Source organism: Clarias gariepinus, chromosome 8 (genome assembly GCF_024256425.1).
Source record: "Clarias gariepinus isolate MV-2021 ecotype Netherlands chromosome 8, CGAR_prim_01v2, whole genome shotgun sequence".
In the NCBI taxonomy this organism is placed as follows: domain Eukaryota; kingdom Metazoa; phylum Chordata; class Actinopteri; order Siluriformes; family Clariidae; genus Clarias; species Clarias gariepinus.
The window spans coordinates 10,754,850-10,773,047 of record NC_071107.1 but is presented as its reverse complement, the minus strand read 5'-3'; the positions used below and the strand labels follow the sequence as shown (position 1 = coordinate 10,773,047).

The window sequence follows — 18,198 nt, the reverse complement described above, 5'->3', positions numbered from 1 at the left end:
TTTCCCTCTCTCTCTCTCTTGTTGGATTACGTTATATTCTTTTAGTGCATGTTTGCCCCCATGTGCACCTAACATTAGGTGACTTAACAAATCTCTGGGAGGAATATTTTGCTCTCATTCCTGTGTGGTAAACTTTGTGAGGTGGGAGGGGGAGGGAAGACGACTACAACAATGCTCTTTCTTCCACTAGTATTTACTTCAGACTTTTATCTGCCGGCTCTCTGTTTTAGAAAAGGGGTGCTGATTGGCTCAACATAAAACATCTAACCGATCATAGACGAGACTGAATTCTTGTAACTAGTCATTTTACACATGCAGAGAGTTTTATCGGGAAATCTTTATTCATGAGAAGCCTAACCCAAAAAATTTTTTTAAATCTTGTTATATTTCCAGCAGATGAAACGCCTCACAGAGCGCAGAAACCCTTTGTGCATGTCAAAAAAAAAAAGTTATGTTCTGATTAAATGCTCAGATTAAATCTTATCAGATCAGCGTCCATGTACAGTAACCTGGAATCTCTAATCTGAGTGATTTTAGTCAAATTGCAGTCGTATTGCTAATATTGCTGTTCTGGCTCTTGATATATACGTATATAAGAGCACTCTAACTTGCATGTTTATTGCTTTAATCTACATTAGCGCTTGAGCAGCAGGCTAAGCTGCTGATAGCTTTAAGCAGCGAGGTGTGACTAGATGAGAAGGACCACACTGCAAACATTTGCAGTGATTACACTTGTTAAAGGGTGCCCTAGGGACAAATACACTAATTTGGATACGGTCCTTATTAACCTACTATTTATTGCCGTCCCTGCCTGGTTACAGATAAGTTAGTGTATGTGTGTCCGTGTCGCACCTGGGGCAATTCTCTGGCTCTTTTATTAATAATAATAAATAAATAAAAGCAAATGGTAGTAAGCTCCTTTACAAAAAAGGTAGGGCATAATGCAATATTATGATAAAAAAAAAATCCTTGATGAGGCTGTTGGCTTTTAACTACATAACATGAAGAAGCACTTGAACTCACCTGCTTTTATGCTAAAAGAGACATCACCTGAAGGTTCTCCTCTCAGGCAGGTCATTACACCTTCGTGTCTTTTAATGAGGAATCATAGGATAACTAATTAGGCATTTGCATTGAGACCAGACTTGTCGTATAGAATGTAAAAGAGGCAGGCTTGAGGCGGAAAAGACAGGAAGTTGATGCATCAGCAAAAAAAAAAGGGGGGGGGGCTGCTGGCTGCCAGCTTGTGTGTGTTTGTATGTGTGTGTGTACCCTTATATCCCCACTGAGTGGGATGAGAGCTTTCTTGAGTCAATCAGCCGGTTAATTATCCCAATGTCAATTAAGTTTGAGTAAGTTGGCACCACGGTGCTTCATACACAGGGGATGTTGTGAAGTTCCTTAGTTATTATGCTGGCTTTCGGGTGTTAATTGATGTTGAGTCTGTCCAATTTATACAGCGCAATCTGCTGAAAATGTCAGATCAATACAGTTGGTGGTCAGAGCTGTTACATCTGGCTGAAGACGATAAGTGTTAGAATACCATATGAGGCGCGATTTCACCATCTTTCACAAAATTTTATAACCTTGGGTTCAATTTGGGCCAAAAAAAATAAACACTGTGTTTGCTGTTGATTTGGTCTGGATCGGGTAAAATATTGTTCCTACCAATTATATTAAGGCCTGAATTTCTTTATGCCGTGTAATAAAACAGAGTGGTATACAGTATATACAGGATGTTTAGCTGATCTCAAGGGTGCGTTAATAAAACAAGCCCAAATGTGCTTTTACAGTAATTTAGCAGTAATTTGAATGAGAGCAAAATTGCTCATTTTGCTCACTGTTTAGTTTGTTTTAGGTTCACACTGCACGTGAACAAGCATTTGCCCAAGTGTGTGTAGAAATTACAGTTATCCCCTGAGCACAGAGAGCATGCCACTAAATAAATAGTTGCATAATTATATTAGGTACTCTAATAATTTTTCTGTCACATCCATCCTTTATCTTCTCTCTGGATTTGTTTGTCCAAATAAGCAGAATGGCACTTCTGCAGTGCCACACTTTCATCTCTTTAACGCTTTACGGTTGTGGCGTCATGGCTGAGTTTGGAAGCTTAGTGTTTAAGTCAAAATGGGACCTTCTTTTTAACTGTGGGTACAAAGTTAAGAAAGTAAAAATTACCATTATTTCTTTATATGATCCCGTTAAATCGATGCACCGTAATGATCAGACTGCCCCAAGTCTGAACCGCTGGCCTCCCAGGAACTCCTTTAATGGTGCAAAACATGCGAAAATGGCTTGGGCCATTAAAGGTCAAGACTCCCAGTTGAGTTCCTGAAATGTGCAAGTGGTGCTGCTGAATGATTGGATCGTTATTCACAGATGTATGGTCTGGTATAAAATGTCTAAATTTTTTTTACTGAAGCTAAGAGTCTCCTCACCTTCATTCAGAAGTCCCTTTTTGACTTGAACGCTCTTCTTACTGTATGCACAAAAGAAAATGCTGCTTGCAACACCAAAATGTGTGGCATGTTGTATTTACAGTACATCTTTGGGGGATTCAGGGTTAAATCACTTCTTTACTGCATTTGAACCTCGCTAGAGTGGAACTGAACTGAAACCAGACTGCAGACTTGCATCCTAATTATGTGAACGCACACAACTTTGTAAAATGTTAAGTGTTTCTCATACCTGAAGGTTTATGGTGTATAAAATTTGACCTAAATGGCCTGAACATCGATAAACATGATCTTACAGCGAGCACATGAGCACAGTGTTTAGTGCAGGGTAAAATGTGTGAAGTTCCTGTGTTTTATGCTTGATTCTGGGATGTGGTCATGTGATTGGTTCTCTCTATGGGAGTGAATGATGACCGTAAGATTAAGTGTACTGTATATTGGAATCTAGCAAGCAATCCCCTGCTTATGCTTATGACTTGAAGTCTGACAGCAGGACTGAGACTGTGTGAGAGGAGGTTAAACCCTGTGAAAAGTTGCACAGTCTAATTTAAATAATTATAAATATAAAACCTGCTGTGTATAGAGAAAGAAACTTGACCTTTATGTTGTGTGTGTATGTGCGTGTTTGTGTGTGGGAGCATAGTTATTTACATTATTGCTCTAGAGAATAATTACGGGGCATTATAAAGAGGTGAAAGGGATAAAAGAAAACAATGCTACACCTGTTGTTGGGCTTCATGCTCCATTTCATTAAACTTTGCTGAAAGGAAAAGAGCAACGCGTGCCCCACCACCTGCTCTCCACTGAAGGGAGTGGGCTGTAATCAGCGCTCGAGCAGCGGAGCAGCATAGCATCCGCAAACAAGCCCCGTCTAATGGAGTCCTAATCATGTCTGTTCTCACAGTTTGCTGTTTCAGCAGTGACTCTTAAGCACTAAAGCTGATTTCCTCCCACTCGCACACATTTCATACCGCACATGGCCCGCATGCCGGCTTCGGAGGTCAAACTTTGTTTCCTAAACAAAAGTGCTTAATTCATTGTCTCGTTTCACAGTGATGTTTTCTACCTAACATCTCGACAGAACTATTCTGTGCATACAACGCCAGGGTGAAATTTTACACAAAACCTCTTGGCATTTCGGGTACAGTTTAGACTTAAAGGGACCTGACCGACTGAAGCAACTCCAGATCATAACACACGGAGACTTTTATGCATGTCAACCTGATCTACGAACTGCTAGGATCTTCTATTTTGGACTCATTAGAACACATGACCTTCCCCCGCCCCCCATCACCCCCTTCCAAAGTTAAACCTTTTCTCTGTTTTCCTTTAAGGCCGCACAGCAATTTACTCCCAATCCTGTGAGTTCTCATCACATTGTGCGTGTGGAAATGCTCTTACTTTCAGTAGACTACCAGTCAAAAGTTTAGACACACCTTCTAACTCCATGGTCTTTCCTGATTTTTATTTCTTTTTACATTGTAAAACATGCAGAATGCAGCAGAGGTAAGTTTTGGTCTTGGTTCCTGGGGTGGTCTTCATGAGAACCAGTTTCATTATGGTGCTTGATAGGTTTTGCAAATACACTTGACAATACTGTTCTCGCAAGAACTGTTCCAGAACAGCTGAGCTTCATGTCTTAAAGTAACAACCTTGTTACAAAATTAATTTATGCCATAGAGGTTATTATATAGTTTTGAAGAATCTAGTATTGTTCTAAAATGTAGAAAATAAATTCAAAATTCTTTATTTAGTTTTAATAATATTTCAATCAATTCCAGGTGTTAATAATGTGTTTAGCAGTTCTTCAGCCATTTTCCAGTTGTTTCAAATCTCATTACTTGTTTTCTTTGCTTGATGCAGCTCAATAATTTGTCCCTTCTGAAATGGCGACTATAATGACTGTTATATGCTGTAATTTTTGTTTCGAGAGTCCTGTAGGTATGCGCCGCAGTTTCTACACTGATCACCACAATTGTTGATAAAAGTTATTTTACCAGTTTCAAACTGACAGTATTTCACATCGTCAGTGTAGGGCAAAACAAATCACCAAGACTGTGTGTCAATGCGCAAATCTTTACCTCTGAGTCAGGCTTTGTCCCCCGCCAAACACATACTGTAAATGCAGTGACTATTCTAGTGCTAAATTGAAACAGTGCAGTTCAGGATCACCTTTAATGCCTGCCAAGTTCACCAATATTGCTTTGTTATATATTTAATCAGTTATTTACACCAAAAAAAATTTGTCATAGTTAAAAACAAAATAATTCTGCAGTCCTAGTAGACCTGGTTGAGTCTTGCATCAAAGACTGTAAGCTTTCATTCCTTTAAAGGTCCTACACATTATATTTTTCATTAAATTTTAATATGATCTTTAGGATCCTAATGAAAAGTTTGTATTATACGTTAATTAAAAATTCAAAAGGATTGTGTAAAAAAAACACTACTTTTACCTGGTAAAAACTAGCTCTGTTCTCAGCAACCTGTTTCAGTACATGCTAATTTAAATGCTCATGACCTCTCTGGTGAAGATGAAGCAGGAACACGAAGCGTTAGTACAGATCCATTTTTTAGGAGCAGCTTCCTAGTAAAACCTGCTTTATATTGACCCGCGTTTATAAAGCAGTCTGGTGAAAAATGATTATCGCAAACATGAACGCATTTAGGTAAATTGGCGGGGACGTTAGCTTTAAAAACTAAATTCAGCCACTGCGTCCTCAGTGGCTCAGATACCTAACCCTAGGTAGGTACCCTAGGTCACTAACCCTAGGTAGTGAATGACGACTGCTGTGTTCGCTATTACACCCAACAACTGTACACAACACTCGCTTAGGCGTCATTTTGCTCCAGCGGCGAAAAAACAATGGCCGACAGCTTCTTCTCACTCGGGGCGGGTCTTTGCTAAAACACCAGTGTCAATCAACTTGTGTAGGAGCGGCCTCTGTCGGTTTGGCGTCACATCGACAGGCTTTTGCGATTGGCCTGATTTCAGAAGGGGGATGTTACTGTAATAAACGAAAAGAAAACCACTGGGCGGCTCTTTATCATTGTAGAGTGGTTGTGTACGCACTCTCCTAACACACAGTTCAGTCCAAACAGCTTAAAATAGTGCATGTAGTGCTGTATGACCCCTTTAAACGCATCAGGCTCACACGTGATTATTCTGACTTGTGTCTGTGGAGACAGAAGACGTTGCTATGGTGATAGAGGATGGGGGGCCCTGACCCCCTGACCTCATGTTTACAGCTTTCATTTTATTTCTTTTTTACGTCTTTTTTCCTGTTAACCCCACCCGACTACTGCTCCGTATTCCCCCCTCCCCATCTTTACTCATTAAGAGCCGTTTTTTTTCTTCTTTTTTTAAAGAGTCTCAGGCACTTAATCATGTTTAAAATATGCTTTATGCTGCTGCTAATGCTTTAGTCATTTAAAGGTTTGCAGGCCATTTAATAACTTAACTTTGAGTTTCCGATTCATTAAGTTGTTCAATTAAATGTTTTTCGCAGCTCTAAATTCTTAATGATCTGCTAAGAGAGTTTGCAAACTTTATTAAAAGTCTAGGCATATGTGTCAAAGTCAGATGGACTTTTCTTTTATTTATATATATTTTTTAAACAAATAACATCCATTGGCATAATTGCTCTCTCGACCCCACCCAGTGCTTGCTAATTTTTTTTTTTTTTTTTGCTCAGAGCTACGATTGCCACACAAATTGAGGGGATTATACAGACACACTGAGCCAACACTTGAGGCAGAGCAAACAGACATGCTCAAGGACACCGTGGTGCTTAAACCATTGTGCAACAGAGGCTCTCATCCTGTCATACAGTGGCATCTTTCGCATCCCTCACTCTTAGCATGGCATGATTTGCGATGCCATCGCCGCTATCTGTAAGAGATTTGTATTCAAGCTGGAAGGTATCTCTCCCTGTTGTATAATTTATGCCCACTTAGATTTTCAGATTTGAGAATCTTAAAGCCGAGATTGTTTTGTATCGTAAGCCTTGTCGTGCATCTACCGGCGCGGCGGCCGGTGTACGGAGTATTTTTGCTGCTTTAGGGCATCGCTAGGTTGATGTAAGGCAGTCACTTGCTTCAGTGTGCCTGCCGACTGTGCACGGAACACATGTGAATGCAAATACACATTAGACGGCTGAAGATTTTCAGAAAGCAGTGTTGAAATGCCGGTCCGTAACAGACGCTGTCTCAGCTCCACATTGCCATCTATTGTTCACACGTATTATTTATTCCTAGATTTTAAGGATGAACTAACTTTTAAGTATGTCTGAATAGTACAATCAGGAGTGAAAGTCAAGAATATTATGAGTCTGAAATAATTCATGTTGTTTGATTCTCCTTGTTATAAATGGTATTTTTCCACTCATTAGCTGGTAAACAGAGGTTTGAGCAGCTCTCCCAAGGCTTTTTTTAATTATTCCCATTTAAACCTTATTTTCTTTAAACAGGTAAAACTTGTTTTTGCTACAGCTATTTTATTCCTTGAATAAAATATTATAATAAGTATATTAATGTCAGTTTTTAGATTATTGTAGTTACAGTAATTGGCTCATCATGCATTTAAAGTACATTTGTTTAATACACTTTTAAACCTGGGTAAATTGGCCTTTTAAACCTTTTTCTTTTGTATTTGACTGTGATGACTGTAGCTAATATAGCTGTGTGCTGGGTATAATCTCACATTTCTATTAAATTAACCATTGGATGAATTCACAGCAGATAACATTTAATATATAAAGGAGAGCTGTGTCACACACTCCTGTTTTATATATATATATTATATATATATTTATATTATGTACTGTATATATATATATAATTAATATATATATATATAATAAAAACATGTACTGCTTTATTAAATATGACAATGCATTTCTTTTTTTTTTTTTCTTTTTTTTTTAAGGCTCTCCTGAACACACAAACCAAACTTCGAACACTAGTTCCAAATTTCACCTTCAACCTCGGCTTCTCTGGAAAGTTCTACCACGCAGGTACAGTATTAATCTTCACAGACAGAAAGTATGTAATTAACAGTTCACCATCCATATTCCTCCATCCCACTGACGCTGAGGATGTAAACCCACCCTTTTTTGTGTGTGTGTGTGTGTGTGTGTGTGCTGGTCTTTGTTTCCAGGCACCGAAGAAGAGGACGAAGGTGATGACATGTTGCTACAGCACAAGGAGGAGTTCTGGTGGTTTCCTCACATGTGGAGTCACATGCAGCCGCACCTCTTTCATAACGTCAGCGTGTTGTCCGAGCAGATGAGGCTCAACAAACTCTTTGCACAGGTCAGTCACGAGACAGAAACCTCAGTAGGGAGTCCTCTTAGACAGATCAAACAGAATAAATACAGACATTAATCTGCTGTCACTATTGCATCAAGAACAAGATGAATTTTCTGTGCTTCATGATGAGTTTTAATGGGAGATGAATCAGGTGGTGTGTGCAGGAGGTGAGGTTTTTTTTTTTTCTTCTTTCTCTCTCTAATGTAATGGGACATGCTTTTTGTAGAAAATCAATATCGGGGTGGTGCGATGCGTTGAAGTGGATTATTTTTCAATAACCGCTTAATCCTAGGTGGCGCGGTGGCATAGTGGTTAGCACTGTGGCCTTGCACCTACAGTGTTAAAAATTCTAACCCTAACCCTGCCTTCAGGTGAAGTTCGCATGTTCTCTCTGTGGCCTTTAAGCCCGAAGTCTCCTGGAAAGTGGAATATAGAATGAATGAGAGCTCACTACAGTATGTTATCCCCTTTAACTTAAAATAATTTACCCACAATTTGTTGTTTTGGTTCTGAAAGAATGATTTGTCTTCTTTATATTTTAATGGAATGCTGTTGAATTTGTTATAACAACTTTTTTTTTTTAATCACGCTGTAAAAAATTATATAAAACATCCTCTAGACTTTCCTATGGTACAAACCTGCAGCACTTAAACTTGCACTAAAATCTCCTTAAGGAAAGATCTATCAATAATATATCAATAATTAATACATTATTTTAATAATTAGAATGTCTTAATGTGAGGTGTCCAGTATACATGTCCATGAAAGCAATGCTGCTAAAAATATTACTCACTCAATCATATTTAAGAATTCAGCATTGCTGTGCTATACATTTTTTGTAGGAAATAAAAATAATGAAATGCTTTTCAGGACTGAACACAAAAAACACAATGGTAACCCACAAAAAATAGACTTAAAAAATAGACTTTTGCTTTAAAATCTGCATGGAGTTTGGCATTAAAATCTTTGAAACCTAAAATAAATGAAATAGATTTTTTATTATTAAAAAAAAATCGGTTTGCTGCTATTATGTATGTGATTTTATACACTGCCAGCATAATGGTCTGCCTTTTTTTTTCCAAATACAAGGGGGATGTCAAACTCCACACTCCGGTTACATTGAAACTTCTGTTGGCTCCATTTTCTTATCAGTGCTTTTCGTTCAAGGCTACTGTCACCTCAGTCGCTGCTGTGCAGGTGTGAACGTGTTACATCAGTTCATTTGTAATTGTGGTTCGAGCGAAAATGGATGCCGCACTTGTAATTTGCTTGAAAGAAAGGGAGCAGAGGGCTGTGATTCGACGTTTGTGGTCCGAGGGTGTACTGTACCTGGTGCCAAAACGACTCGCAAAGAGAAGCGTTTGGATATCTGCAAATGTGAGGTGAAAGTTTCTGGTGATGAGGTGATAAGACACCGATTCATCAATATTCACCTGAGTGTAAACGTCAGAGTGTAGAACGGAAACATCCTCAATCGCAAACCAAGAAAAAGTTCAAAAGTCAACCATATGCTGGGAATTTGAAAAGTTTTTTAAGAGCCAGTACTAAAACATTATCAGGAAAAAAAGGTTCAACAATAAACAGTGAGATGTATAGTGAAGGCCTGAAGTCTAAACTTTAGATTAAATGCAGAGGAAAGGATTTTGCATACCATTGGAGGCCCTCACATTTTTGTTGCCACTTTGTTTTGAGGTGTTAAAGCATTTTCCCTATTGTCCCGATTTTGCTCCGTTGGACTTTTAGCTGTTAGGTCTCCTGAAAGCTGCCCTACAAGGATGAGGATTCACTTCTGATGGGAAGTGAAGACAGTGGTGCTTTTGTGGCTTACAGCTCAGCCTAAAACGTTTTTTTATTAAAGGAATACGGAAGCTTGTTGACAGATGAACAAAGCGTACTTAAAAGCAAAATTATGTCAAAAATTATTTATTTGTCTTTTGTAAAATTTCATTAAAATAAATTATTCAGACAGAGTGCGGATAATTTTTGTCTCACCTTCGCACAAGCCACGTCCTTGAAAAACTCATCAGTATTAAAATATAGAGATAAATCCTGTGTCAGATGTTGCTTTCGCAGCGAGCGCTCGGCCTACAGTATCACACTTGGAATTTGCATTTCCACTTTGCACTTGTTTATTTGTAGATTCCTCTCGTACACCTGACATTGTTTATTCTGGCTGCAGACAGGACGGTGAGACTCTCCTGTTGAAATTAAGGCCACCTAGGAGTAATGGTGCTTGTCGGAGTGGGATACGGCTCACAGGCAGACAGTGCAAGGGTGTGTTGTGAATACAAACCAGGCCACCCCTCCACTCCATAATCCCCCTGTCACATCCCAGCCGTACACCAGACACTGACGCACTCTCTCTCTCTCTCTCTCTTCCCAATGCACTGGTCACCAAAGACTGCTAAACTCCTTCATCAGAGCTTAATGATCCTGCAAACTGGTCTCCTTAGCAAGGGCGTTCACTAGGACATGCTCACACACTGGCACTCACTGTCCTCAGAGAGGGTCAACTGCAGAGGGAGAAAGCAGTGAACTTGTATCGAGTTTTAGATAGCAATTGCATTAAATAACCTAATCAAGATTTTCTCAAAGTTGGTTTGTCACCCCTCTCCAGTAAGTTTCTGCATCCTGCTGAGACTAATTTATTTCTTAAAAGGATCGATCTATAATAAAAAATACAACACGGCACTTTTCCACTTGAATGTCTGTGGTACTATACTGTAGCTCTGTCTGATATACGCAACAGAAAATACCATAACAAATGCATAAAGCCAAGGCAACATTTTCTTTTTCTACCTTCACCTTGTTTAGGAGCACGGGATCCCTACAGATATGGGCTATGCCGTGTCACCACACCACTCTGGGGTTTACCCTGTACACAGCCAACTCTACAAGGCGTGGAAGAACATTTGGGGGATTCAGGTAACTAGCACGGAGGAGTATCCTCACCTGAGACCAGCACGGCATCGCAGGGGCTTCATTCACAACGGCATAGAGGTGAGAAACAGGAAACACACCAGTCTTAAAAAAAAAAAAAAAAAACTTGTTGTGTAAATGTTGCATCTAATATTTCATAGAAATATCTTGGTTACAGTATGTTATTTAATGTAAACATTGTTTACAAACAGCTCTAATAAATGTCAGGTTCAATTTTATTTGTAAATACAACACCGTTGTCGTTGTATTTAGTGTATAATTGTACAGTGACCCCAAATATAAAATAAAGATAAAAGTAATAAACAATGTAGAACAGTAACGATAATACATAAACAATAAAGGATGAAGTAATAAAATGAATGAATGTCTTGTTGCTAATTGAATAAAACCCTAAAGTTGAATACTAATAAAATTTATTACATTAAAAGCTAAGGAAAATGAGGATGTTTTAAGATGAGATTTAAATAGTGAAAGAGAAGGGGCCTGTCTGATGAAAAGGGGCAGTTCACTCCACAGTCTGGGTGCTGCCACAGAAAAAAAAAAGCTCATTCACCACGACCTCTTTTAAGAACCACGGGTAGTTCTTGTTCAGACAACCTGTGTGCACGTACTGGATTGTCAGGCTGTATAAGGTTTGAGATGTAAGAAGTTGTTCATTGTACATTATCATCGGGACTTGAGGAGGACTGGAGTTATGCATTCATATTTACAAGTCCTCGTTAAGAGTCACAAGAGTCGCAGCAGCAGTCGTGCAAAAGAGATGTCTGGCTAATACTGAGATAGAGGACATTGCAAATAGTCAATTCGTCACAAAATAAAAGCATGGACGACCCTTTCAAGGTCTTTCTTATTTAGGAATAGTTTTACCTTGGACAACAGCCTCAGCTGGAAAAAAACAACCTTGACGACAGAATTTATTTGCTTACCCAGCTGAAGGCCATTGTAAAACAATATCACACTAATCTAAATATCCCTAATATAATATACTGTCCAATAGTTTTTCTAAGTGCTAAATACGCAATAAGTTTAGAACAGAAATAGACCTGACCTGTTTAAAACAGGTGAGCTTAGCACCACCTGTTGTCTGTTTTTATTTAATTTTGTGCTACAACAGATAAAAAAAACAGCAGAGTGTGTCTAATTGTTTTGGCCACCTGGAATTAGAGAGGCATACACCTGGTTAGAATTCTCTGTCACTCATCCATTCACTATTTATGGAGGGCCCCTAAGGACAAAGTACATTCAAATGTGAAAGCAAAAACAGCTGCAAATACAAAAATACAAACAAATGACTTGCAATAGAAAAAAAACAAAAAACGAACTTAACGGCTACACAGACCAGAAAGTACTGTACCAAGGAATTAGACATCAATCACTGTAGAGGTAAATGAAACAAAATTAATTGTGTTTTTTAAAGTTATTAGAACCATTGTGTTTATTATTACGTAAGCAGAATAAAGTCACATAGTAAATATTAGTCACACATAGTCTTATGTGTTTTTGGATTTGCAGCAAATTTGTGTGATGTTTGTGTGTTGTCCCTAGGACCACTGAAACTGTGTATTATGTAGGGAGCAGCATTAAAGGAGAGTCTGAATTATTACAACCCCTACTGTACCATTGAGTTTTTTGGAAACACATTGTCCAGACGTTATGCAATTCGACTATTACCGTATTTAATAAAACCACACTCAAGTATTGTTATTCATATTGGTGTCAAAATTTTTGTACCCGCGGACCAGTTTTATGTAAGACAGATTTCCACAGTCATCACATTCTTGTAACAAGGCATAATAAAGTACATCATAAATATAACATACCATAACGCAGAAACAGTGTAAGCCCTGAGCTTGTTTTCCTCCAACGAGGAGTGATGGGAGACAATGACACAAAGTGTATTCTTTACGGTCCAGTCTTCTCCGTAATTTCGCTCTAGTTGTAACTGTAGACGACACCACTTCACAAAGATGGCTTGTTGGAAAAGGAAGCAGGGTTTTTAGTGCTTTTGTGGCAATCTCAAGATATTCTGCCTCAATTTAAATCCAGAGTGTCGGCAGAGTTAAGGTTTTTTTAAACATTCTTTTAAGGCCACATCTGTCATACGTATAAAGCAGCCTTAGAGCATGTAAATCACCTGTTGTGATAAACCTGTAATTTAGGTAGAACTCTTGGCATTTACTTTTAAATGCAGCTTTCTTTTTGTTGCTGGTCTCAGAGTCTCATCTGCTGTCTCGTGGTTGGGTGTTTTCTCTTTTTCAAAGACTCTCTCTCCAGAGGCATTTGTTTTTGACTCAGTTTAGCTAGACGTTTGTTTATTATTAGCTTACCTTCATTAGGCATCAAAAACTGAAAAAGAAAGAAATGTGGAGAAAAGGTACAGATGGAAACGGATTCAAGCTTTTTTCAAAATAAAACACTCTATATACTCTGAATGGAAATCATATTTTTTATTCTTTCTATCCGGCCCGGTACCGGGTTACGGCCCAGTGGTTGAGGGCCACTGCGCTGCAGCATTCATCTTGACAAGTCTGTTCCTAGTTTAAAAATATTTCCAAGCATTGTGCTAGTTACTGAAAATGTTCACGAAGGAAGAAATCAGTTGTACATATGATTATATGATGCACCCTAGATTATATAGTGACATATATAAGAAGTAAAAAAAAATGTAATAAAATTGCACTAAATAGTGAACAGGAAACAAATTCAGACTCTGTGTGAAGCAGTAAAAGCAAATAAAATGTTTTAGTACAAATTCCAGATATTTTCCAGGTAAGTGTGATTTATTTGAGCTAACCACATTTTATGAAAATCCCTTATGGCTCCTATAGCAAGTCTACATTGTTCTTTCTTAGGCTTTGAAATTTTTCTGCTTTGCTTACTTTCTCTGTGCATCTGTGTGAGTTCATTAGAGTTAGAGATGCCCAACTAATAAAGAACAGGCTGACTAACGAGAGAGGGTTTCGCTCCGTTTCTCTGTGCAGGTGTTGCCCAGGCAGACGTGTGGTCTCTTCACACACACTATCTTTTATAATGAGTACCCTGGAGGCTCTCGCGAACTGGACAAAAGCATCCGTGGAGGAGAGCTCTTCCTTACTGTTCTTCTCAACCCAGTGAGTGCAGTGTGTGTTCTGCATGTACTTTAAACTCACTAATGAGTACCGCTTCTGTTGTTTTCCCCGTTGCTTCTAAATCTGTGATACCTTGGAGATTTACTTAAAGTTTCTACAAGTTTTATTTTACTTACTTTTATAAAAAATAAAATAAAATTTTATCTCCCTGCAGATCAGCATCTTCATGACTCACCTGTCTAACTATGGAAATGACCGCCTCGGCCTGTACACTTTTGAGTCTCTAGTAAAGTTTGTGCAGTGCTGGACCAACCTACGGCTTCAGACTCTTCCCCCTCTGCAGCTGGCTGAAAAGTACTTCCAAATCTTTCCAGAGGAGAGGGACCCCTTGTGGCAGGTAAGCCAGAAACCGGTTTTAAATTGATAATGCATTTTTTAGTTCTATAAGTTTATTTAAAAGTGAGGTCAAAAAAAATAAACTTTTTTAAAAAAAAACAGTTCTGTAGCTTTAAAAAACTGGGGTTTTATTCACAGAACAATAATTTATATATATATGTTTGTGTGTGAGAGAGAGAGAAAGACTCAAATTTTGTCTTTAAAACTTTGCTGAAAGAAACTTTTCCTGAAAAATAGGGTTTCAGTCTTAGTAGCAAACAAACTTTCAAAGGATTATATTAAAAAAAAAAAAAAGTGTTGCACATTTATTACATGAAAGCAGTCATGTGACTCTTCAATATAGATTCTAGTCATGTGACTCTTCAAATATAGTTTTGTTATATTGTCAGCATATGCAATAAAATGTGCACATAAAGAAGAATATCTGGCATGTCAGAAATAAAAATTTTGTTTTTATTGGTGTTCAAGTGAAACTAGCCCTTTTAATTAACTCGCTTCATCTTAAACTTTGTTGTGGGTAAATACTACAGTATCTCAAATACACAAACTAGCTTTTGCAGCAGCAGATTGTCATTTGTGATGCAGTCCACCCATCTTCTGAAGTTTTGGACCATAAAGTCATGCTATTAGTGCCGTTTCATTATGAATAACTCTTTCATTAGCATGACCAAAAAAAGTTATTTCTAAATTTTCCACTTGGGTTTAAAGTGTAAGTGAATAAGCTCTAAATGTTTAACCAAAGCATAAATCACTATGTGCATTGTTTTTATTATTATTATTCACTTTTTAACTTATTACTTTAGAACCCCTGTCATGATAAGAGACATAAAGACATCTGGTCCAAAGAGAAGACTTGTGATCGATTGCCAAAATTTCTTGTTATTGGCCCCCAGAAAACAGGTAAGGTAATTTATTTATTTATTTTTTTTATCAGAAATGTTGTTACCCGAAAGTGGAACACTGCTTTAGCTGATTGTCCACAAGAGCGTTTTTTTTTTTAGCTTATGATAACATTTTATCAGTTGTTGAGGATTAAAGCTTTGATGCTGCTGCCAACGTGTTGGCGTGTGTCTATTTCAGGAACCACAGCCTTGCACTCTTTTCTCACCCTGCACCCTGCGATCACAGGTAGCTTCCCCAGCCCTGTCACTTTTGAGGAGATCCAGTTCTTTAATGGTCCCAGTTACCACAATGGCATTGACTGGTATGATAATTTCCTATCTGTGTAGTTTTTTTCATGAAGATCCAAGTAGAGTGTTAGTTAGATAAGCTCTGTAAGTTTTTAATTATTTAAGTTTAAGTAATAATTTGGTTGTTTCTTGTTAGACCTTCATGTGTATAGGGACAGCTGACAAAACTTTAAGTGGCCACTTCAAATGAATGCATATTGTTTTCTGACCTGCAGCCTGTAATAAAGCCAGGTTTTAACGTTTTAACTATAGAGCAAAAGTTTCATGTCTCTATAGAAATTTGTCAGGTGCTACAATTTGGAAACAATCTTTTGCTGTTAAGGGCTACAAACAAAACTCTTGATTATCTTGAGACAGAACATAAAACATTGTGATTCATATCTTGTTCAGATTTAATATTCTTTTTGTTGAAAAAAGAGAAAAAAACGCCTGTTATGTTAAGGAAGCCTACAAGATATGGGGTTTCTCATTTCATACGTTTTTTCTTGTTTACTGTCTTTACGGTATGATGTCAGTGTTGTGTTTATCTGTCTCTCATCACACACACACAGGTACATGGACTTCTTCCCCTTCCCTTCGAATGCAAGCACAGATTTTATGTTTGAGAAAAGTGCTAACTACTTTGATACAGAGGTGGTTCCCAAGAGGGCTGCAGCCTTATTGCCCAGGGCCAAGATCATCGCTGTGCTCATCAACCCAGCTGACAGAGCCTACTCCTGGTACCAGGTACAGCCCACCCTTTCTTTCTTTCATTCTTTCTTGCTCACATAGTAAGAAAGAAGTGTAGATGAATGAGAGAACAGGTACAGGTACATCCGCCAAACATTGTGACCTTGAAGTTGTTGTTTTTTCTTTTTTTTTTCTTTAACAGTGATGTGTATTATGAATATCAATGATGCTTTGTCTGCTTTGTCTAAGGTGTCTGTGTCACCGTGTGTAGGATTTGTGTGAGTCTAGTGCTGGAGTCTCGCCCGTCACTTTGTATTCAGCTCAAACTCTTCAGTGTCACGGTGTTGCGTCAACCTCGAGTGTGCTGCTCCCGTACAGCACTGTATTATTTACAGCTCACCAACAGGGTTTTGTTTGCGTGTGTTTATAGCACCAGAGGGCTCATCAAGACCCATCAGCTATCAACTACACCTTCCATCAGGTAGTGACAGCAGGGCCTTCATCCTCTAAAGAGCTCCTGGTGCTGCAGAGCCGTAGCCTCAAGCCTGGAGAGTACGCCACACACCTGGAGCGCTGGCTACTGCACTTTCCGTCCAAACAGGTGCAACACAGCTACTCATGTCATACGTACACATACACATGATCTTCTTCTCAAGGAAGCTATTATTAGTTCAAGTTCTAGTAGCATAATTCTTCTGTTAATTAAATACAGGCTTTATATAATTTTGTAGAATTTATGTATAGGTATTTCAGTAAGCAGTAAATATCAATCTTTTGGACTTCATTATAAAGATAAATCCTACATTATTGGAATCCTACAATTAGGTTGATTCTGTATATGGCGCTGTATTAAATCTCAGACTCAAAAAAACAGTTCTCAGAAGTGTTTTCAGTTCTCATTTGTACGCCCTCTGGTGGCCCTTATAGGTAAAGTATTGCTATGGAGTCCCTGCTTCAACAGAGCAAACTAAAATCAGAATAATTGCAGATATTTAGAAATCCAACATGGCATGAAAGTGACACTGAGAAACCCATTTACTGTTTGTTTTTGTTTGTTTGTTTGTTTTAAGCACACCTGACAAGAATCTAAACTAACTAACTATACCCTTAGAGTGAAGTTCATAACCCAGACGATCTTCGTTTTTCCTTGATGTTCACAGCTACACATCGTCGATGGAACTATGCTGCGCTCCAATCCTGCCCTGGTTATGGACGGCATCCAGAAGTTTCTAGGCATCACCCCTATTTTTAACTACACCCAGGCGCTCATGTGAGACTCCTACCTTGCTCATCCACACCATATAGAGTCCTGACAAATACAGTAGTTTTTACACCCTTTCAAGTTTGCCACAATTGGTGTCACACTCATTTTAAAATGGATTTAAATCTTTTTTTTTTTCTTTTTTTTTTTAGTTAATTTATATTTTAAAAAAAAGAGTAAAGATTGAAATATCCCATTTACGTATGTATTCAGACACAACACAGAGTACTTGTTTGAAGCACATTTGGCACCAGTGACGGTCTTCTAATGAAAGTTTATTTTATTCTTCTTGGAAGAATCCTTCAAGCATCCTACAGCATCCATGCATGTCCTTTTTCAGGTCTCTTCAGGGAGGCTTTCTTGGGTTCAGGTGTATGGACTCTGGCTGGGCCGTTCCATATCTTTTACAAAGTTCTTGTGATGTCAATCCTGTGTTTTCTTGATGCTGTGGTTTGGGTCGTTGTCCTGTAAACCGTTGCCCAAGCCAGAGATCCTGAGAAACTCTGGAGAAGGTTTTCTCTCTGGATAGATTTTTATATTTTTGCACCTTGCATGTCTCCCCCTATTCTGACTAATCTCCCAGTCCAAGTTGTAGAAGAACATCACAACAAATGTTGCCCCCAACGTGTTTGACTATAGGGATGGTTTTAATAAGGTGATGTGCAGTGTCTAAATAGTTAATTAATTGTGTCATCAGACCAGAGAATTTTTTGGTGATTTTTGGCAGAATGTCATGTGCCTTTTGGTGGAGAATGACTTCTGTGGGTCCACTCTACCATAGAGGCCTGAGTGGTGAGGTGCGTCAATGATCGCTGTCCTTCTGTAAGTCTGTCCCATCTCCACAATGGCTCTTATGATGTCATTTTATTGTCACTCTTGTGTCCTCTGACCCAGAAATTTCTTTCATT

General features: G+C 38.4%; 1 protein-coding gene across 10 annotated transcripts in view; it reads left to right on the top strand.

Annotated features, from left to right (window-relative positions):
- The window catches only part of ndst2a (N-deacetylase/N-sulfotransferase (heparan glucosaminyl) 2a), a 150,813-nt gene that overhangs the window by 128,977 nt on the left and 3,638 nt on the right, over window positions 1-18,198 (top strand). For all 10 annotated transcript variants that reach the window (XM_053501551.1, XM_053501549.1, XM_053501546.1 and 7 more), the window contains 10 exons: window positions 7,384-7,471; window positions 7,615-7,769; window positions 10,581-10,766; window positions 13,688-13,816; window positions 13,989-14,171; window positions 14,974-15,070; window positions 15,251-15,374; window positions 15,912-16,086; window positions 16,460-16,630; window positions 17,190-17,299. In XM_053501551.1, coding sequence (XP_053357526.1) covers window positions 7,384-7,471; window positions 7,615-7,769; window positions 10,581-10,766; window positions 13,688-13,816; window positions 13,989-14,171; window positions 14,974-15,070; window positions 15,251-15,374; window positions 15,912-16,086; window positions 16,460-16,630; window positions 17,190-17,299 — 1,418 coding nt within the window. The remainder of the gene's footprint in view (window positions 1-7,383; window positions 7,472-7,614; window positions 7,770-10,580; window positions 10,767-13,687; window positions 13,817-13,988; window positions 14,172-14,973; window positions 15,071-15,250; window positions 15,375-15,911; window positions 16,087-16,459; window positions 16,631-17,189; window positions 17,300-18,198) is intronic.